The 27,845-nt window shown below is 45.2% G+C and overlaps 1 protein-coding gene and 1 long non-coding RNA gene across 5 annotated transcripts; one reads left to right on the top strand and one right to left on the bottom strand.

Moving 5' to 3' along the window:
- Positions 1-8: 8 nt before the first annotated feature.
- CSRP2 (cysteine and glycine rich protein 2) lies at positions 9-24,052 on the bottom strand. Of its 4 annotated transcripts, none has more exons than XM_037010689.2 (7): positions 23,450-23,579; positions 22,886-23,126; positions 12,450-12,562; positions 9,938-10,106; positions 1,568-1,697; positions 852-945; positions 9-290 (listed from the first exon to the last, which is right to left on the bottom strand). In XM_037010689.2, the coding sequence occupies exons 3-7, from the start codon at positions 12,559-12,561 to the stop codon at positions 214-216; spliced, it is 582 nt and encodes a 193-aa protein (XP_036866584.1). In that variant the 5' UTR covers position 12,562; positions 22,886-23,126; positions 23,450-23,579; the 3' UTR covers positions 9-213. The 4 variants fall into 4 exon arrangements, with proteins under 4 accessions (XP_036866584.1, XP_036866582.1, XP_036866585.1 ...); XM_037010687.2 differs by having other exon boundaries at positions 22,886-23,069; positions 23,450-23,572; XM_037010690.2 differs by lacking the exons at positions 22,886-23,126; positions 23,450-23,579 and adding an exon at positions 23,913-24,052.
- LOC140843981 (uncharacterized) lies at positions 2,437-11,736 on the top strand. The gene is made up of 3 exons (XR_012121992.1): positions 2,437-2,515; positions 7,879-7,943; positions 11,603-11,736. It is a non-coding gene; the product is annotated as an uncharacterized lncRNA (long non-coding RNA).
- Positions 24,053-27,845: the final 3,793 nt, after the last annotated feature.

Raw genomic sequence — 27,845 nt, 5'->3', positions numbered from 1 at the left:
CACCCAAATCAAGCCAAAGTTTTATTTTAGATGTAAAAGAAGAGGTTCTTGACAATGCTGAAGAAGTGGAAGGTGACAGTGCTCTCCCACTGGTCAGCCAGCCCGTCCAAGTACAGGGCATGTAACAATTAGACACTGGTAGTAGTTCACAGTCATTTAGTGTTAGTTTCTCTGTGCCTAGATCACGTAGAGCTCCTCGGTGTGTGGTCTCCTTTACTGAGCGTGAACAAGGGCTCCTGCCCCTTGGCCGTAGCCAAATCCCTTGGGCCCAAAGTTCTTTGCGTAGCATCCTGCAGAAGGGAAGGAGAATTAGTGTGAGCCTGCTAGCACGTGGTAACAAACCTCTAAGTTAAGAACAAACATGGCCGCACCGGAGAGCCCCACTTACTGAAGAGGTGAAATGTGCCATGAAGTAAAAACCTTAATGGAACACAGGCAAGTCCGAGCATCTGTCCCCACAGCCCTCGGCTCATGGCCCGCTTGAGTTACAAGCATGAAAATCAGGCCAGCAAGTGTTAACGTTTGTCTGTTGCTTTCATATATTCATGTGATTTGCCTAAAACATGAAGTTGAAAGACTATCTGTAGTGTGCTTTTTGTTTTTATTTGTAGGGACTTTTCAGTAACCAGGAACTCAACTTTTTGTGTCATCTCAAATTTTCTGTGGTTCTCTGGCATCTGTAATTAGCTCTAGGTCTTCTATTTTCAAATAGCCAGTGACACCATCCCACCTCCTCCCCATTTTCAGAGTGCTTTTTTCCCTTTTTTTTAAGTGCTGGTGCCACTTCCTTAACCAGTAACCTGTGTGGGGTATTCAGATGAACAGCAAGCAATACCTGAAATTATTATTACCTTTACAATAGATTTCCCCTTCTTTCTCTGTCAGAGTTGTTGATTCCAGACTCTTCCCGCATTTGGCGCACCGGAAGCAGTTTTTGTGCCAGGGCTGGGGAGACAGAGGACAGGGTCTGGGGGGCTGCTGCGTGGCCCACTCTGGCCAACCCAAGGTGAGCTGCTGCTGCTGCCATGGCTCTACCCTGGCCGGAGGCCTGGGCCTGGGCCTCCCCACGTCCGCCTGCAGACAGGCCGAGCTAGACTCACGGACCGAAGGCAGGGGCCGGGGGCCGCGCACAGAAGGGCCATTTCCCTGAGAGCCGTCTCAGCCCTGCTGCGGACCCACTGTGCGCAGGCTAGTTGCCCCCTATGGCTGAGAACACGGCAGCTCGAAGAGGTGAAAAGCTTCTGCACCTTCTAAACCCACACATCGATTAGCATCAGATGCTCTGACTCAGTTTGCTGCTCTTCGCTGCACTGATCACCTGCAGAGCCTAGATCTGTTTCCCGTCTGGCCTTTTTAACATGTTAACGCCCCACAGGAGCACTGCCTGTGACAAGTTTCTCTGGAGCATAGATGTAATTTGTCATGTAAGGGCAGCACCTCAGAAAATGGATGATTCAGATGGAAGTTCAGTGAGAGAAAACTGAACCCAAGACTATTCACAAGACAGAGCGCCCGAGCAGCGCGGGCCGAGGGGTCACGGCCGCTGCTGATTCCAGGAGCCCTTTACCTTCCCAGCTCCGATCACCTTCTCAGCAGCATAGACGGGGCCCCCACATCTGGGGCACTTCTCAGCACCTCCGTATTTCTGAGCATATTTAGAAGTATTTAGGTTTGCTGTAGGCCTATGAGGTTGAACACTGTGGAAAAGGGAAAATGTTAGGCATTTTCTTAAGTCCAATAGCAATTCAAACTCTTCATACGTATCTTTAGTATTACTACAAAATAAATAGTTTTACTATATCCACTTTTTGGTCATTTGGCAGTTTCCCACCCTGCTACTAAGTTGTTTAACAGACAGCATTTGGTTGCTGTGGCCACTGGGAATTTTATTCTAAGCAACAAATACCAGTTCTCAGTAGTTTTTCCAGTTGTCTGTAAAATTTTTTTTAAAATTCCACAACCTACTGTGTATGCCTGCTTTTAAAAGGGATTTTTAAAAGCTATTCACAATGATACCAAACACTTGCAGTTAAGAATTTACCCAAGAAAAATTGCCAAATCTCTCAATCATCATACTGATGAGAACTTCATACAGATTACCTCCTACCTCTTATAACAACTTTGTAGGATATAAATAACTGTTACCTCTTTTTACATATCAAGAAATAAGGTTTCAGATGTTAATTTGCTGAAAGGCTAGAGAATTAGTAAATTGGTGAGCCTGGCCTGAAAAATGCTTATCTGCTCCGACGGAAGTGTCCCTGTCACTCAAGCCTGCCTCTCGAGACCTTTCTGAAGACGTCTGCTCCCTACAACTGTTACATCCCCACATGCCACAGGGGTGGTCCGGTCCCCTGTGCTCCAGAGTGCAGCTGCTAAGAAAGGCTTTTGGAAAAGGAGATCCCTACCCCTTGTCCTGAAGGATGAGCAGCATGTGGCCAGGCCAGGATGGCCAAGAGGAAAGGGTACAGATCAAGACAGGCCAACACAGAGGGCTCGCCAATCAATGGAGCAGGTAGGCAAGCAGGAGTAGGTAAAGAGGAAAGTCCACTAGGTTTTGTGACTTTACAACTATGGCCACAATCATTAACTTCTTGGGTCATGGATGAATTTGGTTTTGTTTGGGGGAGAGTATACAGGTGTATGTTTTGTAATCTTGGGAAACAAGAATGGGTTTTAACAAGTTGGAGCAGAGCAGAACAAAAACAGCTTTAACAAAGACAAAGATAAGCTGAGCTCTTGCAGGTGACAGTACGCAGCAGAGAGTGAGCCAGCCCTTGCACAGCTGTGCAAGGCCCCAGGGCTCAGAGCTCTGAGTGTGGAGAACTCGAAGAACAGCAAGGAGGAGGGACTCAGTGCAGGGGGAAAGGGCACAGCTCTGGGAACCAAGCAGCCATCAGTTTACATTCTGGCTCTGCCACTTACCTGTGCAAAGGGAGCCTTAGTGTCCTACCTAGAAATGGGGGCAAAGCAAGTAACCCTAGAGTTACTGTGGGGATTGTATATAGTGAACATCCGTGTTTAGCCAATGATACACATTGAATAATGACTACTTTGGACATACTTTAAGGCATTACGTTTTTTTATTTTATTTTATTTTTTATTTTTATTTTTTTGAAGAACATTATGTTTACTAGGCTCTCCCCTACCCCAAGTCCCCCCCACAAACCCCATTACAGTCACTGTCCATCAGCATAGTAAGATGTTGTAGAATCACTACTTGTCTTCTCTGTGTTGCACAGCCCTCCCCTTTCCCCCACCCCCCACATTATACATGCTAATCATAATACACCCTTTCTTCTTCCCGGCCCTTATCCCTCACTACCCTCCTATTCTCCCCAGTCTCTTTCCCATTGGTAACTGTTAGTCCATTCTTGGGTTCTGTGATTCTGCTGCTGTTTTGTTCCTTTAGTTTTTCTTTTGTTCTTATACTCCACAGATGAGTGAAATCATTTGGTATTTGTTTTTCTCCACTTGGCTTATTTCACTAAGCATAATACCCTCCAGGTCCATCCATGTTGTTGCAAATGGTAGGATTTGTTTTCTTCTTATGGCTGAATAATATTCCATTGTGTATATGTACCACTTCTTCTTTATCCAGTCATCTACTGATGGACATTTAGGTTGCTTCCATTTCTTGGCTATTGTAAATAGTGCTGTGATAAACATACGGGTGCATCTATCTTTTTCAAACTGGAGTGCTGCATCCTTAGGGTAAATTCCTAGAAGTGGAATTCCTGGGTCAAATGCTAAGTCTATTTTGAGCATTTTGAGGAACCTCCATATTGCTTTCCACAAAGGTTGAACTAATTTACATTCCCACCAGCAGTGTAGGAGGGCTCCCCTTTCTCCGCAACCTCGCCAACATTTGTTGTTATCTTTCGGATGGTGGCCATACTTACTGGTGTAAGGTGATATCTCATTGTGGTTTTAACTTGCATTTCTCTGATAACTAGCAATGTGGAGCATCTTTTCATGTGTCTGTTGGCCATCTGAATTTCTTTGGAGAACTGTCTGTTCAGCTACTCTGCCCATTTTTTAATTGGCTTATTTGCTTTTTGTTTGTTCAGGAGTGTGAGCTCTTTATATATTTTGGATGTCAAGCCTTTTTCGGATCTGTCATTTATGAAAATATTCTCCCATACTGTAGGGTACCTTTTTGTTCTATTGATGGTGTCCTTTGCTCTACAGCTTTTCAGCTTGATATAGTCCCACTTGTTCATTTTTGCTTTTGTTTTCCTTGCCTAGGGAGATATATTCATGAAGAAGTCACTAATGTTCACATCCAAGAGATTTTTGCCTATGTTTTTTTCTAAGAGTTTTATGGTTTCATGACTTACATTCAGGTCTTTGATCCATTTTGAATTTACTTTTGTGTATGGGGTTAGACAGTGATCCAGTTTCATTGTCTTACATGTAGCTGTCCAGTTCTGCCAGGACCATCTGTTGAAGAGACTGTCATTTCCCCATATTATGTCCATGGCTCCTTTATTGAATATTAATTGACCATATATGTTTGGGTTGATGTCTGGAGTCTCTAATCTGTTCCACTGGTCTGTGGCTCTGTTCTTGTGCCAGTACCAAATTGTCTTGATTACTATGGCTTTGTAGTAGAGCTTGAAGTTGGGGAGTGAGATCCCCGCCACTTTATTCTTCTTTCTCAGGATTGCTTTGGCTATTCGGGGTCTTGGTGTTTCCATATGAATTTTTGAACTATTTCTTCCAGTTCATTGAAGAATGTTGTTGGTAATTTGATAGGGATTGCATCAAATCTGTATATTGCTTTGGGCAGGATGGCCATTTTGACGATATTAATTCTTCCTAGCCAAGAGCATGGGATGCGTTTCCATTTGTTAGTGTCCTCTTTAACTTCTCTTAAGAGTGTCTTATAGTTTTCAGGGTATAGGTCTTTCACTTCTTTGGTTAGGTTTATTCCTAGGTATTTTATGCTTTTTGATGCTATTGTGAATGGAATTGTTTTCCTGATTTCTCTTTCTATTGGTTCATTGTTAGTGTATAGGGAAGCCACAGATTTCTGTGTGTTAATTTTGTATCCTGCAACTTTGCTGTATTCCAATATTAGTTCTACTAGTTTTGGAGTGGAGTCTTTAGGGTTTTTTATGTACAATATCATGTCATCTGCGAATAGTGACAGTTTAACTTCTTTACCAATCTGGATTCCTTGTACTTCTTTGTCTAATTGCCGTGGCTAGGACCTCTAGTACTATGTTGAATAACAGTGGGGATAGTGGGCATCCCTGTCTTGTCCCCGATAGCAGAGGAAAAGCTTTCAGCTTTTCGCTGTTCAGTATGATGTTGGCTGTGGGTTTATCGTATATGGTCTTTATTATGTTGAGGTATTTGCCCTCTATACCCATTTTGCTGAGAGTTTTTATCATGAATGGATGTTGAATTTTGTTGAATGCTTTTTCAGCATCTATGGAGATGATCATGTGGTTTTTGTCTTTCTTTTTGTTGATGTGGATGATGTTGATGGATTTTCGAAAGTTGTACCATCCTTGCATCCCTGGGATGAATCCCACTTAGTCGTGGTGTGTGATCCTTTTGATATATTTTTGAATTCGGTTTGCTAATATTTTATTGAGTATTTTTGCATCTACGTTCATCAGGGATATTGGTCTGTAATTTTCTTTTTTGGTGGGGTCTTTGCCTGGTTTTGGTCATAGGGTGATGTTGGCTTCATAGAATGAGTTTGGGAGTATTCCCTCCTCTTCTATTTTTTGGAAAACTTTAAGGAGAATGGGTATTATATCTCCTCTGTATGTCTGATAAAATTCCGAGGTAAATCCATCTGGCGCAGGGGTTTTTTTCTTGGGTAGTTTTTTGATTACCGCTTCAATTTATTTGCTGGTAATTGGTTTGTTTAGGTTTTGTGTTTCTTCCTTGGTCAGTCTTGGAAGGTTGTATTTTTCTAGGAAGTTGTCCATTTCATCTAGGTTTTCCAGCTTCTTAGCAGATAGGTTTTCATAGTAGTCTCTAATAATTCTTTGTATTTCTGTTGGGTCCGTCGTGATGTTTCCTTTCTCATTTCTGATTCTGTTGATGTGTGTTGATTCTCTTTTTCTCTTAATAAGTTTGGCTAGAAGCTTATCTATTTTGTTTACTTTCTCAAAGAACCAGCTCTTGGTTTCATTGATTTTTTTTTAGTTTTATTCTTCTCAATTTTGTTTATTTTTTCTCTGATCTTTATTATGTCCCTCCTTCTGCTGACTTTAGGCCTCATTTGTTCTTCTTTTTCCAATTTTGATAACTGTGACGTTAGACTATTCATTTGGGTTTGTTCTTCCTTCTTTAAATATGCTTGGATTGCTATATACTTTCCTCTTAAGACTGCTTTCACTGCGTCGCACAGAAGTTGGGGCTTTGTGTTGTTGTCATTTATTTCCATATATTGCTGTATCTCCATTTTAATTTGGTCATTGATCCATTGACTATTTAGAAGTGTGTTGTTAAGCCTCCATGTGTTTGTGAGCCTTTTTGCTTTCTTGGTACAATTTATTTCTAGTTTTATACCTTTGTGGTCTGAAAAGTTGGTTGGTAGGATTTCAGTGTTTTTGAATTTACTAAGGCTCTTTTTGTGGCCTAGTATGTGGTCTATTCTGGAGAATGTTCCATGTGCACTTGAGAAGAATGTGTATCCTGTTGCTTTTGGGTGTAGAGTTCTATAGATGTCTATTAGGTCCATCTGTTCTAATGTGTTGTTCAGTGCCTCTGTGTCCTTACTTATTTTCTGTCTGGTGGATCTGTCCTTTGTAGTGAATGGTGTGTTGAAGTCTCCTAAAATGAATGCATTGCATTCTATTTCCTCCTTTAGTTCTATTAGTGTTTGTTTCACATATGCTGGTGCTCCTGTGTTGCGTGCATATATATTTATAATGGTTATATCCTCTTGTTGGACTGTCCCCTTTATCATTATGTAATGTCCTTCTTTATCTCTTGTTACTTTCTTTGTTTTGAAGTCTATTTTGTCTGATACTAGTACTGCAACACCTGCTTTTTTCTCCCTATTGTTAGCATGAAATATCTTTTTCCATCCCTTGACTTTTAGTCTGTGCATGTCTTTGGGTTTGAGGTGAGTCTCTTGTAAGCAGCATATAGATGGGTCTTGTTTTTTTATCCATTCAGTGACTCTACGTCTTTTGATTGGTGCATTCAGTCCATTTACATTTAGGGTGATTATCGATAGGTATGTACGTATTGCCATTTCAGGCTTTTAGATTCGTGGTTACCAAAGGTTCCAGGTTACTTTCCTTACTATCTAAGAGTCTAACTTAACTCACTTAGTATGGTGTTACAAACACAATCTAAAGGTTCTTTTCTATTTCTCCTCCTTTTTCTTCCTCCTTCATTCTTTATATATTAGGTATCAGATTCTATACTTTTTGTCTATCCCTTGATTGGCTTTGGGGATAGTCAATTTAATTTTGCATTTGCCTTGCAATCAGCTGCTCCACCCTCCCTACCATAATTTTCCTAACTCTGGTGACAGCTATCCACCCCTAGGAACACTTCCATCTATAGCAGTCCCTCCAAAATAGACTGCAGAGATGGTTTGTGGGAGGTAAACTCTCTCAGCTTTTGCTTATCTGGAAATTGTTTAATCCCTCCTTCAAATTTAAAAGATAATCTCTCCGGATAAAATAATCTTGGTTCTAGGCCCTTCTGCTTCATGGCATTTAATACATCATGCCACTCCCTTCTGGCCTGTAAGGTTTCTGCTGAGAAGTCTGTTGTTAGTCTGATGGGCTTTCCTTTGTATGTGATCTTATTTCTGCCTCTGGCTGCTTTTAACAGTCTGTCCTTATCCTTGATCTTTCCCATTTTAATTACTATGTGTCTTGCTGTTGTCTTCCTTAGGTCCCTTGTGTAGGGGGATCTGTGGATCTCCATGGCCTGAGAGACTATCTCCTTCCCCAGATTGGGTAAGTTTTCAGCAACTACTTCCTCAAAGACACTTTCTATCCCTTTTTCTCTCTCTTCTTCTTCTGGTATCCCTATACTGTGAATATTGTTCTGCTTGGATTGGTCACACAGTTCTCTCAATATTCTTTCATTTTTAGAGATCCTTTTTTTTCTCTGTGCCTCAGCCTCTTTGTATTCCTCTTCTCTAGTTTCTATTTCATTTATTGTCTCCTCCACTGTATCCAACCTGCTTTTAATACCCTCCATTGTGTTCTTTAATGATTGGATCTCTGACCTGAATTCATTCCTGAGTTCTTGGATGTCTTTCCGTACCTCCATTAGGATGTTGATTATTTTTATTTTGAACTCCCTTTCAGGAAGAGTCATGAGGTCCATATCATTTAAATGTTTCTCAGGAGTTGTATTAATAATTTTACTCTGGACAAGGTTCCTTTGGCGTTTCATGTTTGTATATGGTGCCCTCTAGTGTCCAGAAGCTCTATTCTGTTGCTGCTGAGCCCGTGAAGCAATGCCGGGGATCACAGGGGAGCGGTACTGGTGCCTGGGGGTAGGAAAGAGCTGTTCCCCACCTCCCGGCTGCTGTGCCTGTCTCCACTGCCTGAGCCAGTGGGCCAGTCACACAGGTATGTTTCTGTCCCAGAGAAGCCGGGTATGGACCCCTGCTTTCCCCAAGCAGCCAGAATCCCAGTCTCCCCAGGAACTCTGCCTGTATTAACATTCCAACCCAGTAGTCATGCTAGTCTCATGAAAGCACCATGAAATGTAGGTTTGTGTTCCCAGAGCAGATCTCTGGAGCTAGGTATTCAGCAGTCCCAAGCCTTCCACTCCCTCCCTGCTCTGTTTCTCTTCCTCCCGCTGGTGAGCTGGGGTGGGGGAGGGGCTCAGGTCCCATGGAGCCACAGCTCCGGAACGTTGCCCCGTTCGCTGAGGTCTGCTCTTTTCTCCAGGTGTGTGCAGTCTGACTGTCCTCTTTCCTGTTGCTCTCTCAGGATTAGTTGCGCCAATTAAATTTTCTAATTGTATCCAGTTTTAGGAGGAAGCCTCTGTCTCTCCTCTCATGCTGCCATCTTTAATACAATCCTGGCATTACTTTTAAGATGGAAGGCTCTAGGTTAGAGTCTGAACTAGCAGAGTGACTCTAGGCAAGTCGCTTAGTTCTCATTGTCTCCATCTGTTCATGAGTACGATGGGAAATCTGTAGGGCTGTTGTGTGCATCAACACGTGTGCATGGTGTCCAGTTCACAGTAAAGGCACGATTAATGATTTTGTCCAAGGAAAGGCCATTTTACTGGAGTTTTACACCAATTTTGAACTCTACAATGTAAAATGGATGTGGAGAAGGTGAGGTTCAAATGAGGGAATTACTGAGTCAAAAACAGGAATTAAGAGGAAATTCGTAATGAAGACATTATATAGCCTAAACACAAGATACTAAGTGAAGTTTATCCGACTTAGCACTTTGGTACTGAAACCTTCAAAGTTTAACACTAATCTCTCAAAGGATCAAAAACAGGAAACAGTTTTGAATTTTTAGGTGAGAATTTTTAAGTTAGAGAAAGGTAATTTCTTGGTGAAGAACTATTCTTTTATGGGAGGGAGGACTGATGGAGGGACTTTCACTGACTGCCTAGTTGCACTTGAGAAATGCATCTCATTCAGGCAGTTCTTCACTTGATCCTGTGAATCTGACCTCCAGAGCACCGAGAACTGGAGGTGAATTTTAAACCACTTGCTTTGAGAAGGCGATGGTGCCTCAATGCACCTTGGAACACCATGAAAGCAGAACTAGAAATCACTGGAATTATCAAGAACTTTGTTAGGTCCAAAACTGCCAATATTTTAATCTCAAAAAGTAGTAACTAGTTTACACTAGAAAACCTGACTCATCTCACTGGCTTATTTTAAGCTAAAAATCTGGAAATTCTCAGATTCCTGTTCACGGCAACATCAGTGGTTACTGCTCACGTCTGAAGGTGACAGGTCCTCACTCACCTCTCCGGCTGTATGCCCAGCCTCTCTCCCCGGTCCGTGCTGAGCGTGCCGGCGCCCTGGCCATAGCCGTAGCCTTTGGGCCCATACTTCTTCCCATAGCAGGACTTGCAGTAGATCTCGTCATCATGGATTGCCACTGTTGTGCTGTCTAAGTTTTTCCTGCAAACCACTGGGGGGCAAAGGTCAGACTTCTTTTAGAACAATGGTGCACTGACCTGAGGCCTACAGAATGGGACAGGCCCACTAACATTCCTAGCCTGCCCTGTGGGTCTCCCCAGAGCCATGGACTGCATCTGGACTGGCCCGCTGCATCTGAGGATGGGTTGCCTTCCTCTGTGGGTGCGACAGGTGGGTCACAATATATCAGGATGTGCCCCTCTGGCTGGAGGGAGACAGGTTCGGAAATGGCTATAATTATAGGAACAAACTACCGCTTTGCTCCCACCCCTCAGCACTCAGTCTTTCCTGCCTCTTCATCTGAGGGCTGTTAAATCACAGCAAAGAGCAAAGGATAGCTGGGTGCCTTGGGGAGCTGCCTCTGTAGCCCCTCTTCCCTAAAAGCACCCCGGGGATGAAAATAGTCTTAAATCCTGAATTCTAGTCTTCATTGCTCATGTGAAAGGGAAAAGCATTCTTTCTTTCATCCTGCCACCGGCTCCCCCAGCAGTGAGAAATATGTCTGAAAATCTTCAAGTGGTCTAAAGCCTGCATTTGTTTTTCCTTCTGTCCTAGTGGAGAACACATTCTTCCCTGATGGATTTCTTGCCACATTTCCACATATCCTGCTTCATAAAACTGCCAAATGTCATGTTTTATCCAAACATTATTTTACTTTCTAAAACTTCAATTAAGCTTGAGAAGAAATTGTAGAACAATAGGGCAGCTGGAAATCCAAGGTCCATATAGTATAGAAAAGGGTTTTTTCCCCCGCTTATTTAAAAGGCAAGGGGAGAAGTGAAAGGAGGAAGAAAGGGAGGCAGAGAGAAGGGCAGGGAAGGCGCCTAGCTGGCTGGTATGGAACAGATGGAACGTGAAGTTTCTGTTGACTGGTCTCAGGTAGAACACAATGACCTCATCTACTCTGGACCCTTCATAAATATAAAAACTGTTCTGTAAACCACAGATCTATTAACCAAAGCAAGTCTGTATATGAAAATTTCACTCTATAAGCGCCCCTCCCTCCCTGGTCCTCATCCTTAGTCTCTGCAGTAAAATACCCCGAGGTCTGCAGACCACTCTGAACTATCTCCTTAAAAGCCGTCCGTGAGCAGAGCCCATTATTAGGAAGGTGTAGTGGAAATGACCTGGAAAGAGGCCAACCTTCAGTGAGCACTGATGATGTCACAGTGCAGACCTCATGGCACCTCATGGCTCAGCTACATGAAACTAAGAGCTGTTCCCAAAGTAGCTGCACTTTCTCTTTGTCCATATTCTCTCAGTTACAAACCTGAAGAACAGATTCTTTAATATAAAAATTAACTTTTGTTAACAGTGGCTTTCTGTTATCTACAAAGCAGAAACACTATAAAAATGCCCAGACACCTGGAGGGCTGGGGCCTAGAGGGAAAGGGACTAGAACAGAATTCTGAGAGGAGTTTTTTCTGAAGACTATTTCTTACCATAACCAATCTATTTTTACGTTATGCTGTTTCTCTCACTGTACAGTAACTGTCGCTGTGCAGGACTACGGACAAGGACGGTGTCTCCACGTACCCGTGGGTGGGCGCCTCAGGACAAGCCCTTCATTAAAGAAACGTGCCATTTGAATGCAAGATTAAGGAAGAGCTTTCTGAAGTGGCTACTCTCCTGTTTTAAACCTGAAGATCTGGCTGTCATGGAGGGAGTATGCGGGGTAGAGGGACTCATCTTTCGAGCATACGGGCATATGCTGACTTAGGGTCCTACCTCCTGCCTGTACCCCTGATAATTTACCATCTATATAAACCAGAGTAGCTCTCAGCTTGCCTCTACGGGATTCTCCTCTCCTATTGTTCCTTTTCCTCAAATTTAGGACATAACCAGAAATAACTGAACATTATTCACTATCAGAGAAGGAGTTTGAGCTTCCAGAGAATGGAGCATGAGGACACTTGAATTTCAGTGACAGCATGGTGAGAAGCAAGTAGGCTCCCAGAGAAAGCCGCCTGCCGGGAGGAGAGAGCTGGGAGGGCCGGGGCAGGCCGTGCTACGAGATCGGGGCCACGCCTCTCAGTGTGCGGAGCCCGGGGCTGTGCCAGGCGCTGTCAACATAGCGCTGGGCGCTCAGGGGAGCAGTGGCAGACAGAGGTGACAGAAGTGCAGTTGAGTGCAGGCGCAGAGCATGAGTGTCCTGGGTCACCCCTGCTGTCCAGGGTGCAGGCCAAGCCCTGCAAAGTCTAGAAGGACGGACAGGCAGAGACCACTCGTGCCTCTAAAATATTCTATGCTAGATGGACACACCACATCTTCCCTTCCATGACTACCCAGGCTTCTCACACAGTAGCTGCGATGGGCCACGCCCTGGGACACTTACTGCACCGAAAACAGCTGCGGTGGAAGCTCCTTCCGTCACACTGCACCTCTTCCGCGTGGTACACGGTCCCCCCGCAGGCCCCACACTTGTTTCCGCCTCCCCAGACAGGCATTCTGAAGGAGACAATTGTTAGCATGTCCCCATCAGATGACAAGTCTTACAAGCTCCCTAGGGGTGATTTAAACCCAGGGGACAGCTGCAGATTTTCTCTATGAACCGTTCTAACCACATCTTTAAAAAGGCTTCATTCCTCCAAGACAACTTCATCTCACCTCCCAAATGACAGTTTGGGCACTCCTCTCGTTAGGACACTCCAGCTCACCACAGGTGTTCTTGCTCCTCAGGACAAAGGAGCTGTATTAAGTGGAATAGTACAGGTCTTCGGTGCCACTAGACACCAGAGCGTGGGGAGCGGGGAGGCCAGCCCTGCCTCCACCCCAGGCTCGATGCAGATGTAAAAACTCAGCTGAACTCAGACTTGGGCACAGGTCTCTATTCCATGTCTAATGCACTAAAACCCGCAGATTCTTAACATTTACCTCACACAAGCTATGCCAGGCCTTCTAGGGAGAAGGACAGGTGGTAGTGCCCTGGAAGAACAAGTTTTACATTTTTCTGCTAAAGTTATTCAAGATTACAGCATAAACAGCTGTTTTTGTGACTAGCCCAGCTGCGGAATGTAGCCTGTCACCACAACAGACACCCCCAGATGGCTACGAGGCTGGTTTCTATGCCTCTCTAATGCCAAGGTCCTCTAGTCCAGCCAGCAGGTGTTTCTGCCCTTTGACTGGCACATGGGTCCACACAGGATCTGCTACCAAGTTCCCTTCCAGCAAAGTGAACTGTGTGCTGAGTAAGTCAGAATAACCTCTGGGCAACGTGCCCTGACATGGTGTAGAGCTCACTGAGTCCTGGGCTGTCTTGTTACGTTCTAATAGCCCTTCTCAACAAATTGGTTCACCTGGACACAGTTTAAAATGCCTTTTTCTGGATGGCCAACATACTCGGGTGGCTTAGCCAGTGCAGAAAGCTGTATCATGAGGACTGCATGTGATGTGCAATGTGTGCCCTGCCCTGCGTGGTATCTAAACACCTGACGGGAGGATTCCTTTGCAGACTCCTCGCCCGTGTGTGGCGTTGGCCGCCGCTGACTGCTCAGTCTCAGAGCTGCCATTTGCCTCTGGGAAATAGCTGGTTACGGTGCTGAGCCCTCCTTACTAATTCAAAACTTCGCTAGAAAAATAAGGAAAAAGGAGGGCTGCTCAGCAAAAGAGTGAAGAATCATCTACCCGTAAGGGAAAGAAGAGGGTGGTAGATCCCCATCCTAGCCATTAAGACAATCCAGAACTCCTGCACCCTGAGATGAGGCCTGAGAGAAGGCACCAAAGCAGGGGCCTTCGCAGCTGGCTCCCCCTATTACCCACCTTGATCTTGTTTTTCTCCATTATACTATTGGCTTTGCTTTTGCTTGCATTGTTGCCAAAGACTAAGGTAACCTTTGCTAAGCAGCACGGAGAGGAGGAGAACATAAACTTCCCAGAAGCTTTTCAGGACAGTGCTCCTGAAGGATGGAACACGCAGGGGCCAGATGGAGATCTTGGCATAGAACACCAAAATCTGCAGTTAAATACTGAGTACCCCATCTCCACCTAGGTGAGAATGTCCCCCTTGTTTGCAATGCTAGTGAAATTAGTGATGAAGAGTTTTATAGGCAAATTAGAGAAATAGAGTTATAGGGGAATACTGAATAGAATAACCCTATCTGACTCTTAATCAATCTTCTCATGTTTTCTTCTGTTTGCTACTTCTATAGCTTCTCTTCTTCCTTCCTAATTACAGCCCTTTACTAGAATTTGTGCCTATATGTGAAATTATCAAGTACCATAATTCTTCCAAGTGGTAACAATACCTCAAGACAAGTGCTGGGCATAGAAGTCACGGAACATAAATCTGCAAAGAAGTGAAAAGCTAACCTTTCCACAGAATTTTGCTTCTCTCTCACTTACCAGCTTTACATCTCCCTGTATGGCCCGGGAAGATGGCTGGTTAGCCAGAGACGGGTAAGATTCCTCAAGGAAGGAACAACCTAAGACAGGCACAGTCGCAGGGGGGCGCCATCAGGTGAGAAAATGGGGCCAACAGAGGTGAGGCTTAGAACCTCAGCCCCCCAGTTTTGAGACAAATCTTCTGCACCCATGAATGTTTTGTTGCCCTTGTCTAGCTTGGATTAATACTTAGTCTATAGGCACAGATCTGATCATCTACACTTGCCTTCTTACAGCACTCATGCTTTCTATCTTTATCTTGCATCTACCTATGTGGGATTCACATATAAAGTATAAAAATCAAATGAATAATCATATCTGACCTGAGTGTTTACAGTTCCTGATTTGTGAGTAAAATAGAAATAGTTTCTGTGATATGAGTGCCCTTGCACTGTTCACCATGTAAGAAGTTGTTTAGTCCCTACAGTGATAGAGCCGGGGGGACCTGCATATTATATATCAGAGAAGTTGTGGTATCTGCCCAGAGGAAAGAGAAATATGGATAAGATAAGGAAATTTATTTTGCTGCCTACTGTGCCCTATGAAGGGGTGTATAATAAAGATATAAATTTATAGTTTTAAATTAATTACAAATTTATTAAAGTCTCTAGAACATATGTGTGGGAAAGAATAAAGCAAAGAAAATGAGCACAGTGCCTGTGGACGAGGGCAGAACGAAGGGCTTAGAAGGCACGATGGAATAAATATTAGGAAGGGATAAAATGTACCCATTGCATTAGAAATATAGATGATGTTACCTGCCTAGCCAACTGTAGCAGTGAGTGATCTGTGTTTCACCCTGAGCTGATAGACTCCATAGTCACTGCTACAAGCTGCACGCTTCTGCGGTCACATGCCTTACTTAGAAACTGCGTTGCATAGAAACGAGAGACACAATAGAGTACATGTTGCTAGGAAAAGTTTAGGTCAAGGAACAGAAAAAAATCACCTAACACTTGACTAATCATGTATAGATTAGAAAGAAACAGAAAGTTAAAAGCTTGCCTATACTTACTAATCAAAAGAACAAATAAAAAGTAATCATATCCTTGTGCAAAATGGTATAAATAAAGATGTCATTGGCACTTTGTCGAGAGACCTCCTCCAACTGACTCCTCCGTGTTCTGTCTCTCAAGTGCGCCAACTCCATCTCATCCTTTCCAGCAACACTTCCCCCCACCACGCCCCCCACTGGACTCCGGCAGTGGCGTACTTCTAGAACACAGCATTCTCATGGGCCTCCTCTGGTAATACCTTCCCAGATTTTCTCCAGGGAAGCAACCATCTCTGCCTTGGTCCCTGTGGTTTAGAGAAGTACTTCAGTACTTATGAGAATGTGGTCTCCTGGTGATGGTCCACATGCTTGTTACCATGTCAAGACAAAATTCAGGTAAGCATTTAGAAACTATTATATGATTTTATGCCACAACGATCAAGAAAATGATCAGTGGACTCATCATTCTCAGAGATCATCCTTACTTGGAGATTTAAACAACAAAAATGGGCCTTACCACAGAGAGTTTGAGAAGCACTTGCTCAGACAGTACTGACTCCCCTCAACTCCCGGGCCTGGCACGTGCCTGAGGCTGGCAGTCCACTCACTGCAGTGCCCCCCTGCTGGTTTAAGAATGGGCATGTGACCCTGAGCCAGTTCGGTGAAAGTTGAACCCAGGGCCTTGGCTTAGCACTATGTGAATGTAGGGGTGGTGTTCCAGCAGCTGTTCAACCACGGTAAGAAAAGATCCTCAGAATGAAGCCAGTGTGAAGGAGAGCAGAGAGATGGTGAGACTAGGCTTAGACACTTCTCAGCTGTGTTTTGCCTTATCCTCTACTCTCCAGTTATGTAAGCCAATAAATCCCCTTTTTTTAAGTCATTTGGAGATGGAGCTCCTGTTCCTTGACACAAACCACACAAACACACACACACACAGAGCTGACGGATAGGACTGGTCATCACTAAACTATCAGCATGACTTAGAAAGCCTTCGCTTTGCAAAAAAAACCCAAGGGTCCACACGTCACCAGGCTACCGTGCAGGCCCCCACTCAGGATCAGAGTCTAGCAACAGCGGAATAGATTTGCAAGCTTTTCTTTAGTATTTGCATAAATCTCCTGCTCCCTTCCCTGGAGACAAGTGCTCTATTATTTAAACCCACAGTGAAACCTAAGATGACGGCAAAACCTGACAAGATGTAAAGCTGTCGCTCCAACGGCCTGCGCTCACGCGAGTCTGGACCAATTAGTCGCAGTGACTTCGCCCCGTGGCTCCCAAGTCCCCTGCGCTCCGGAATGCTCACGGAGGCGGCAGACGCCTGCCTGCGTGTCTCATGATCCCTGGGGGAACAAAGCCCAGATCCAGGCTTTTATGAAATGACATCACAGTTACTTAAAATTGGATTCCCAGCACCAGGAGCCGAGCTGGTTTTTAAGATATTCTGTTACTGCTCATTGAGGCATTACTCACCATATAGAAAGTTAGTATCAGCCTGGTTTATTACACTTGCACAACTTATTTTGGAGCGGTCACCAATTTGGAGCCAGATTTCTATCAAGACTAAGGCTATCCTAGGTTGCCTAGGTTGTATTAAAAAATACATATTTAAAAAACTAACATCACCTTTAATTTTTCTCTATTAAAGGGTAGCTTGAATTTTTTAAAAGGGGAGAATATCTTCCCTTTATGTAACTCAGAGTTACTTAAATCACTTCTTGTAAGTCAAGTCTATTTCTACCGTTCGTGCCCCACTAGCCAGTGTGAATGTACCGTCTTTTCAGGAAACACTCATCCAAGTTCTACAACATGCAGCTTACTTTGGTAAAAGCTGATTCCCCTCAAGGGTGGGGTGGGGACCCCATCTCTATATTCCCCACACCATCTACCTGAGTACTTCGCATATATCAAAATACTTTAATTTCTATTGTTTTAAAGAATCCTTCCTTTTTCAACCTGTCTGTATAATTCTGAGTTCGATCTTTGCTTATCAAGACAAAGGGAACAGCGTCCTACTTTCCTTGGTCACATTTTTGGATTCTAAGTAAAATTTCCAAGTCATTAACTTTTAAAAACTTCCAACCAGTTTAAAGGCTTTCCTAAGGATCCCTAAGAAAACCTGTGTGGTCCAGGCAAATGGTGTGACAGGAAGAACACCCTCAGAAAGCTCCCACTGGAGTTATGTTGTATTTTTTAAGCTTAATAGTGGGTAGCTGGGTGTTTCTGAAACATTATTCTCTATTTTGTATGTCTGAAGTATTTCAGAATGGAAGGAAGGGAGGGAGGGAGGGAGACCAGTTTACATAGACCTGGGTGAGTGTCATCATTATGGTTGTGCAAACCTGAGCTTGGTTTTCTCATCTGTCAACTAGGAAAGGTACCTGTGCCTCACAGAGATAGTGTGATGATAAGAGAAGGTACACAAATGCCCTGGCAGACCTCCAGTGACTGTCAGCTTGAAGAGGGAGGGTTCATCTCACACCGTGCACCCTGCTGTCAGTACTCCAGGAGGAAACCCTCTGACTAGTGCCTAGGACCTATCACCTATAGAGCAACACACAGGTAAAGAAAAAACAGCTGATTAGTCCCTTGTAAACTCTTTTTTCTGGGATATTAAAATGCACTGCAAGTATAAAGATAATTCCACTTGAGGTACCCGTCTAAGAAAAATTCGAATTTACACTTTCAGGGTGAACCCCAATGGACATTTCCTGAACTTGGCAAAAGGAAGTATGATGATTTTCCATTTCTGTCACTCTTGGCATTGCTCTGCACATAAAATCCAAGGCTTCGTTTTTCCTACAAGCCTTTGGCCGCACTACTCCACAACAGCTGACACCAATCCCGGGAAACTGGGTTTCTGCTGACCCGTCTGGGCTGTGTGCCCTTCCCCAGTTCTGTGCACTAATATACAGAACGGTAAGAGGAGAAATAAAATCCCCCTTCACATGTCTCTTGCAAAAGAGGCCAAACACAGGTTTACTCTGCTTCTCTGTCTTGTTCTTTGGTTTTCAAAGTCTGAAAGAGTTCCAGCCCTAGGATTTACCCACTGTATTGAGTCAAAAACCTTGGTTACATCTGAACACCCATATCGCAGTTTCTCATAGCTGCTTCTTCCCAGTCTAAGACGCCACCCAAAATTCATAAAACTTACCCCTAGGAGAAAATTACTGTTGTCCAAATCTGAGTCCCCTTGTGGTAAAATTACCTCATTCTCTAGATAACCAATGAGAGCCGCAGAATGACCACCTGGGTCATTCTCGCACCGTCTGTGCTGCGTTTACCTTCTTATTTTAGAATCTGAATGACCAGAGTACAGGTATTTCAAGCCTACATGTCGCCACTTCCTGCTGAAGTTATTCATCCTGACACCAAATGTTTGGAGTGAAGCCATCTCTAAACCCAGACACTAAATACGTCCAGAAGCTTTGGCATTTTATTACTCCATATAGGATGTTGTTATTACACTAGATCCTGGCTATGATCCCATTTCCTGAAAGGGAGAATTTAGTACGAACCAGTTTCATCTTGAACCACATCCAGAGGAATCCTTGTAAAGAGCATGTAAGTTAGCAGCATTGTCCTCTAGGACAACGATTTTGCACAAGACCAGAGTTGAAGAGCTGTACTTAACTGGAATTAAGCTTTACTCAAAGCCCATTCTAAAATGTTCTCTTCTGCTATCCAGACTACCCGCTGAGTCTATGTCCCCCATATAAGTGACCACCACCGACCACAGACTGACGCTTTGTGTCTCAGTGATCAGCCCCGCGGTCCTTTGGCTCCTCCTACCAAAGCCAAATCCTCAAGGCAGTTCAGCCTAAGGGTGAATTAAGAGCATGAATTTTGGAATCAACACTGTCTCCTTTACCTCATGTGCAAAATAAGGATACTGTACCTTTCTTATAGAGTTGCTAAGAGAACGAGATGGAAAAATACTTAGAGTAGGCACTCAATTATTGAAAACCTTTATCATCGATATTTAGCAATGTTCAGTCTCCGTTATCAATCCTCATCTTCTACCCACCTTACACAGCCATTCTCCCATTGTGCCCCAAATCCCTCCTCATCAGGGCAACTGACTTACCTCCCTCCCTCATCTGGCTTCTTTTCTGTATGTCAAGTAATAATTCTAGGGTTGGAGGTAATGAATAAACACTGCAATGCTTTGTATGAAGCTTTTGTATAAATGTATTAAAATTCAACATTTTATAAGCCATATTCCCGGGTTAGGAGCTGAGGATAAAAGGGTTATGGGGAAGGGTGCCTGTTTCTCAGGGAAGTTCTGCTTGGGTGGTAGAAATATTTAAACAATAATGGCAGTACAATATAACCAGGACACAGAGACATGAAGAAAGGGTCTGGGAAGTCTGCATGGTCTACTTGTAAGGATGGCAAAAAGGTTTCATCTTATACATTCGCTGGCAGTGGGTTCCTAGAACTGTGGGGAAAAAGATTCTCAAGTTGATTTGAGGTTCTGCATTACTGAGGGTTGTGACCAATAATGTCTGCCGTGGAAACTGCAGTGTGCATGCTACCTCTAAGACATTCCTGGTATAACAGCATGGGTAGAATTTAGAATCAGATGGACATAAGCTTGCTAGTCAGTTACCAGCTCCGTGATCTTGGCCAAGTTCCTTACCCTCTGAGCCTCACCTCTGCAGCTGTAACTAGGAAAGGGAGGAGAGCTCTCTCACAGGCTGGTTGTAAGCATTTAATGAGATAATATTTGTAAAGTACCTGGCAGAAAGCCTGTACTCCACAAATACTGGCTTCCTTTCCACTGCTGGGCTGGAATATGCCTACAGCTACCAAAGGTCCAATTCTCAGGGGACGTGTTGCGGTCACTGCCCTCCAAAAATGCAAATCCAGGCTCAACTCACTCATGTTTGGCTCCAGAAAGAACCACAAGCTGTCCCCAAACTCTCTGCCCTGATTTAGGGGGTTGAGACCCTCAACTGAGAATTATCAGTCCTGAGTCACCAAATTACAGGCACTAGGAACGCTTGCAAGACTTGCAGCCCACTCTTCACCTCTCCAGTAGCAAAAAGTAAATGCCCTCTAGTGCCAGCCTCACACCACAACTGCTATTTCCCACCACAAAGCTCCCTACTACTCTGTCCTTACTACAGAGGAGTGACTCTGTATCCTCCGTAGTCCTCTCTTCTATCTAGGAAGCCCTTCTGTGTTCCCCTCAGCCTCACCATTAATTACTACGAATTCTGTATCCTTGTTATCCCGATGTTTTCAGCTTCAAGTGCAGCAAAATCCTTAATCCAGATTTGCATCCTACTTGCCAAATTATGTATTGTAATTAGAATGCAATTCCATTATAAACTCAGTCTCCCTGACCCACAGCATCTGCCATAGAAACCCACAATCTGGGCAAACTACAAGATACCTAATTATTCTAACAATTTAATGTTTGCATGACCTTTGCACAGAGTCCGACTCAGATTTATATGCCAAGACTACTGTTCATTTGCAAATGATCTTAGGTTGGTCATCTGATCTGCTGGTTTTCACCTTTTTAAAAATGATGCTTATTTATATCACAAGGCTGTTATGAGGTTAAACAATATTCGTAAAGCACACATAATAGTACTTGCCACATGATAGTTAATAGTAATTACAAATGTTTATGTAAAGTTTACCATTTGCTTTACTCTCATTAGTTTGCTTACATTGACTTTCTTAATCCTTACCACAGCTACAGTAGGCATATCATTATTCGCATTTTAGGGGGAAGCCAAGGCACAGAGATACTAAGTGGCTCACAACTATAAGAACAAAACAAAATTACCAATTTGACTTAAAAAACACACCAATGAAATTCAGATAAACTATACGAGTTTGACTCATGTTTCACTTAACTAAAGCACTGCCAGCAACGAAAATACCATTCTGACTTCTGCGGATCTGCCACGGCTCTTTTCAAACCAGGCAATCTGGGACTGCTGGGTGCCGAGTGAGGACTCAGTTCTCTCTTCTTTTCCCTCTTGGAAGTGAAACCTTCTTTCCTATAGTGCACCTGAACGTCACTGGGCCATAAGCTAGTACATGGGCACCTGTCCTCTCCTTATTAGTGAAGGACAATTAGTACTGTTAGCAAATGGGACGGTGAACAAGAAAGCAAGCATCCTTTGCAAATCACTCACAACATACTTCTATGGTTATGCTTCCGTGTCTTACATCAACACTTAAATTTTTTAACAATCAGAACTTGCGCCCTGCTCCTCCACGATCCAGTCTGAGAAAACTCTGCCAAGTCAGGGCTTTTAAACCAAGGTACACAGGTTCCTTGAAATTCTAAGGATAAGTGAACTTGGTACCATGCACTTTATTTTATGCATGTAAAAACATTTTGAGAAAAGGCTCAGAGGCTGCACCAGGCTGCCAGAAGTATTCATGACACAAAACAGTTAAGTAGCATCATTCTAGTGATCGAGGCCTCAAGGGAGTCTGGGGATCCCCACCCAATAGGACCCCAAAGGATGCCAGGCAATACCAGACAGGGAAATGGGGCAGTGCCTTGAGAAAATCTGTGAATATCTGCAAAAGGAAGAAAGCTGGCTTGCAAGCAAGGCCTGGCAGATACCGTTCTGAGTCAGGCGCTCCAGAAAGGGGCTTCCACTGGCAGCCATTTCCCAGTATATTCAACTAAGTGCAGAATGGAGTCTGCTGCATGAAACCTCCCCCGGGCTGAGCTGGGCTTCATACGAGGGCCAGCTTGCCTTACGTGCCGGCCCTGGTGTGTGTGCTCTTACACCCCTTTTACAAGATGAAGTGACTGAGGCCAGGTAGTAGAGTAACTTGCCCAAGGTCCTCAAACCAGTGAGTGCTGATGCTAGCATATGCATTCAGGCACGACTGGCTTCATCCTGCCCCCCACTGGCCACGACTCCTCTCCCATAGGACGCTTGCTCTCTCCAGCTGATCCTATTTTTGACAGAGAAGAAAAATAAAGGCCCAGATCTCCAATAGCCATTTAGTGGCAGCATTGAGCCTGGACCCAGGTTTCTAAAGCTCCTCATTTATTGCGGCCTCCTCAATTCTATGCCAATATTTTTGCTCTTTTAGTATAAAATACAATTTCCCCCAAATCCAAGTAATTTGGCAATTTTATCAGGACAGACTTGCAATGAATACTGCTTCTGGCACAGTACTTAGCTTATCACTATTGAATGTATTTGTAGAAACCCATTAAAAATCTGTATTAAACAAATATCCTTCAACAGAAGCCAAGGCTTGTGGGTAGGGAAGGGAGGCGGGCGTTTCCTGGCTTAGAAACCCTCCTCCCCTCCAGGGGCTTCCTACGTGGAGCTTTGGAATCCAGGTTCTGATTTTCAGAACCTGTTGCAGAATTTCACAACGAAGCATTCTTGTTTTCCTGTTTGTACCTGAATAGTAGAAAGTTCTGGAAGAGCCTGGAGTGACTGACCAGACGATTCCGTGCTGTTCCTTCCACATTTAAGGTTCGGTATTTGGTGGGCGGAAAGCAACAAACAAAGGGGAAGCCAGGAGCTGTGTCCCCCGAAGTCCCCTCCAGTGCTCGGGGCCGGCCTTCGGGAAGGCCGGCGCACGCTGGGGGCGGGGAGGACCCCGAGGCTCAGATCCCGCCCCGCCTCGGGAGAGCACCGGCTGCGGGAGGAGGGCGCCGGGTGCTGCTCGAGGCGGACTGGCGGCCAAGCGAAGCTCCCCACCCCGCCCCCCTCCCGGGGAAGCCGACACGGAGCTCACGCTCTATTGCCTATTGCCTCCCCCGGCCCGGGATCCCACGGCAGTGCGGGGGTGCCGCGGGGAGCTGGGCAAATGTGTGAGTAGGGGGCAACGGGGTGCATGGGAGGAGGGCGGCCGGGTGGGCACAGGAATTGGGATACCCGAAGAATGGGAACGCTGGCGGCACAGCCCGGGGACCCAGGAGCCTGTGGGACCTCCCCCGACGCGCCCTCGCCGCTACTCACTCGAGTCAGAGGCAGGACCACGCACGTCGGCGGAGCTAGCGGAGCAGCGTGCGAAGACTCGGCAGCCGCGGCCCGCGGACGCCCGCGCCTTTAAAGCTCCCTGGTGGGCGTGGCCTGCGCGCCCCTCCCCCGCCCGCCCCACCGGCGGCTCCCGGAACCCGCTTTCCCGTCCAGCGTGCAGCGGGAGGGCAGCCGGACGCCGCGCGTCTGAGTGCGGAGGGACAAAGGGCAGAATCCCGCCTCTGCCTGCGGCTTCGCGCCCGCAGGCGTCTTCCCACGGTTCGCAAGCACTTGTCCGGCCTCGCGGCCTCCCCGCTGCGGGGAGCCCGGGCGGCGGGGCGGCCCGGGGAATGGCCCCGCCGCGGGCGTGGCTCCTGCGGGGAAGCAGCCCCGGCCCGGCAGGCCCAGTTCGGGGGTCTCCGCCGCCCTCCGCCTCGCCGCGTGCTCGCCGGCGGACACACACCTGGTGGGCCGACTCCAGCTTCTGGGTGTCCGTAGCCTTCCTGGTCTTGAGCCGAAATTTCTCGTCTAGACGAAACAAATGACGTTTCGAACACCCTGGTTGCCGCAGCGTCTCGCCTGTACACCGCACGGCGGCTGCGGGGAGGGCGCGCACAGCCCGCCGCAGGCGGCCGTGCAGCCCCAGGGCGGCTCTTGGCTTCGGGCGGCAGGGGAGCCTCCGCCCCCTTCGGCACACGGTCTAGGCCCGCTGAGAACCTCTGCACCCAAAGCGACGTTCCCTGGGAATCGGCACTGGGGAGAGTCGGGAGGCGGAAAGAGGCCGCGACCGGACCCGTCCCATGGGCGGTAATGCGGCGGCCTCCTCTGGTCCGCAGCATCGCAACCTACACAGTACTGCTGTTTGGAACTGGGTACTTCTTCGTTGTGGGGCCCCGTTCTGTGTCGGACGCCGCCCGGGCTGAGTGCGGGGATACAAAGGGCCGAATGCCGCCTCTCCCTGCGAATTCCCGCCCGCAGGCATCTTCCCACGGCTCGCATGCACTTGTCGGGCCTCCCAGCCTCCCCTCCCCGCGGCCCCGGCGGGGAGGTTGGTTGTATCTATCCACTAGGTGCCCAGAGTACCCCTCCCTCCGCGTCGTAGCAACCAAAAATGTCTCCAGATATTGTCAAATGCCCTCTTGGGGAGGAGGCAGGGGGCACTGGCCGAGGACCGCTGCCCTGGTATAAAACCGCACTACAAAGTGCAGAACGGGCTGATAATATTACTGCATTGTGTTATACGCTGGGGCCAATCCAGGATGCATTTATTATAATAGCAGACTTACTCTCTGTCCACCAAGTACTGTGCAAAACCACAGAGTGGTGATTGACATCTCCTGATACTGTAGCAGGAGTCTGGAATTATTCCTGCCTGCTGAGAGCTTTTCTAAATATGGACAGTCTGTATTTTCATGTTGTCATCTGATGTAAAAGCAGCTGGACTCCTGGGGCTGACATGGAAATTCTGTCCGTTAGATTCTACATTCGCCTTAGTTCTGTTGGTTACATACTCATTTTTCCTTCCATAGGTTTATGTAGTGTTCCTACTGAATGAAACTATCAGTGAATTTCACTGCCCCACTGGCCTTGAGCAGAGTTTTGTTCTTTCTCTCCTACTGTTGGGTTCTTCTTGCCTCCAGGACCTGACTTGCTGGCTTTCTTACAGACTCAGGTTGTTCCTAAATTCCAAGCCACATCCTATCATTTCAAGTTGAGCTTGCTTCTGATCTAAAATATTTCTACAATCTGTCACTGTATGTATTTGTCCCAGTATATGTTATAGTAAGTCTGAGGATGATGTAAGACATTTGATTTTGAATAAATCTGTATTTGTACTTAACTGTCAACATTTTTTAAAGTATTTCCCTTTTCTTTAAACATGTCTTGAAACTGTTAACCCTTTTCATTATAAATGTTAAATTCTTTCTGTTTAGTTAGGCAGCATGGTGCCAAGAAACAGTGTGGGTTTTGCAGTCAAAGAGATGTGGTTTCAGCTTGCAGCTCTGCCACCTACTAGTTCTGTGAGCTTGGCCCAATACAGGACTTCTTTGCACCTGTTTATCTGAAAAGTGATGATACTACACACCTTGTAGGATTATTAAAAAGACTAAATCAGATGATGTATTGACAATGCCATGCAGAGCACCTGGAACACGGTACTCAGTGAATGATGTTGTGTTAAGCAAGGATAACTTGATGTCCTTTCCTAACTTGAGAAAGAATAGAACTTTTTTGCTGAGCATTCATCTTATGTTGCCCATTGAAAGGTTTGGTAGAAAAAGGTATTGTTTTCCAAAACAGTTAAGAGCCTTTCAGGAGAAAGTAGACTGTGTGCCTGGGGAAGTGCTAGAGGTAGAAATTTGCCCTCATAGAGAAGAGTAGTCCCTCTTAATTCCATGTGGTCCTAGTCTGTTTGGCCCCTTTAGCCTTATGAAAAGTAAAATCAAAAGTTAAATGTGTCTAGCAGGATGTTTCTTTTTCCCAAGAAATGCACACTATACTTAATAACAGCTCATTCATTCTCTGGAACCCATTAATCTATTAATCTATTTTGAATCAAATTCCTTTGTCAAGGTCACTGTCCTAAGGCAAGTTGAACCAAGGTTGCCTTTCTTCATAATGTTATGCTCTAAGTTTAGATTTTTTTAAAAATATTTTCATTATTTTTATTTCATGCTACTTTCTCTAAACAAAACTGTGAACCAGGTAAGTGTGAATATAACCATAGGGCCTCCTTATTTTATTTTAGGGCAAGGATTCTTTCCGAGAAGCCAGCTAGGCTATGGTGCAGAGGAATTTTTTAGTATATTTTAAATAAAGGAAAAAGTTAATTTTCACTTTGCTCATCTACATGCTTAAAAATAAAAAAGGAGCAGCTGTTCGACCTTATTTCTTATCTAAGGTTTAACATCAGTAGTGGGAATTAAAACTTTCTCACATTCAACCCTAATACTCTGCACTTTCTGACAGAGAAAAGAATAATGTAAGTTATATATGCTTACATTTTGAAAGGCATCATAGAGTATCTTATGCTTGATAGTTGCCATAGTTGCTTTTTTTATTTTTAACTTGCTTTAAACTCCTGCTTCCTTACCACTTGCATTATTTCTTACCCTTCCTTCTCCTCAGGGCTAGTATCTTCAGTTACAGCACTACTTACGTTTTCCTCACAGAGCATGCTGGCTTTTCTAGCTCTGTTTATGCTTTCTTTTCATAGCAGAGTTGATCTAGCTCCACTAGTATGAAAAATACCATTAACTTGATTTAATGTCCAAGACAGTTGATTCCGTCCCTCCTATCTCAAGCTCTTACATGCCCAATTTCACTTTTCTCCCTTATTTTCAGCTGATGGCATCACCTCCTCCTTCATTCCCATTCACAACCCCCAGCCAGCACATCCCCAGCCTGCCTCCACCTTGTTTCTAATTGTCCATATTTTTCTGTCAGTTCATACTTGCCCTGATCTCAGGGGAGCACGTGGTTCCTGACTCCTTACCGAGAGCATCCCATCCACTCTGCCTGTGCTTCTGACCCACTTCTTTGCACTCTTAGTCTTCTTCCCTTGCTCTTCAGATTCCGTCTCCCCTCCATCCTTTCCTTTCAGATTACAAATGCTGTCTACCTCACATTCCAAAAAGGTGACAGAAACCTCCCTGTCTTCTGGAGCAGGTGGTCGTGGTTGCCTCTCCAGCTTCCATTCCCCTTTACCCAGGGGTCTGGGTTTCTCCTGGTGCCAGTATGATTCTAGGAAAGTGCCTCCACAGCCTGGTTCAGGGTGGAGCACTGGAGCTAATCAAGGCCTTCCAAGCCCTGGCGTGGACTCGGGGGAGTGGGCATGTGACCGGAGCCCATCCAGAGTGAATCTCTGAGCTCTGCTGGGGTGCTGAGACGGGCCGTGTCCACCTGTTCGGGAAGCTGCTGTGTGCATCTATGAGGCCTAGAGTTTCTGCATCACTTTGTATGTAGGAAGCCAGTCTGACAATGATTTAACATAAAGAGGACAAGAGAAGTGGAGCCAGAGCTCTGAATAAACTACTCATGAAGCCTGTATACCTGCGGGATCTTTCCATATTTCCGTTGTTTATTCCATTTTGAGATAGACTTTCTGTTACTTACAGTTAGAACACACAACTGATTGTGGTGGTTTAAATTATCCGCAAATACTCCTCCCTTCAGATGAAATTTCAATCCCTCCCCTTGGGTGTGGTGAGCTGGATTTAGTGACTTACTTCTGGAAAATAAAGTGTATGATTCTAAGACTAAGTCACAAAAGACATTGGAACTTCCTCCTCATTCTTCCCCCAACTCTCTCTGCCGTTCTCTCTCCAATTACTCGCTGTGTGGAAGCACGCTGCCATGTAAGGATGCTCAAGCTGCCTACTGGAGGGCCCGGGGG

The sequence above is a fragment of the Manis javanica genome, chromosome 10, assembly GCF_040802235.1.
Source record: "Manis javanica isolate MJ-LG chromosome 10, MJ_LKY, whole genome shotgun sequence".
Taxonomy (NCBI): domain Eukaryota; kingdom Metazoa; phylum Chordata; class Mammalia; order Pholidota; family Manidae; genus Manis; species Manis javanica.
Note: the sequence above shows the minus strand (reverse complement) of the source record. Positions and strands in the feature narration are given on the sequence as shown.

Bases quoted from the DNA above. Each gene is read 5' to 3' on its own strand.
- CSRP2 (XM_037010690.2), bottom strand. From the start codon at position 12,561: ATGCCTGTCTGGGGAGGCGGAAACAAGTGTGGGGCCTGCGGGGGGACC. The intron at 1,698-9,937 runs GTGAGTGAGGAC...CCTTTTCCACAG, and splicing joins CTGGGCATACAGCCGGAGAG to TGTTCAACCTCATAGGCCTA. The intron at 946-1,567 runs GTAAAGGGCTCC...CTGTCTCCCCAG, and splicing joins AGGTGATCGGAGCTGGGAAG to CCCTGGCACAAAAACTGCTT.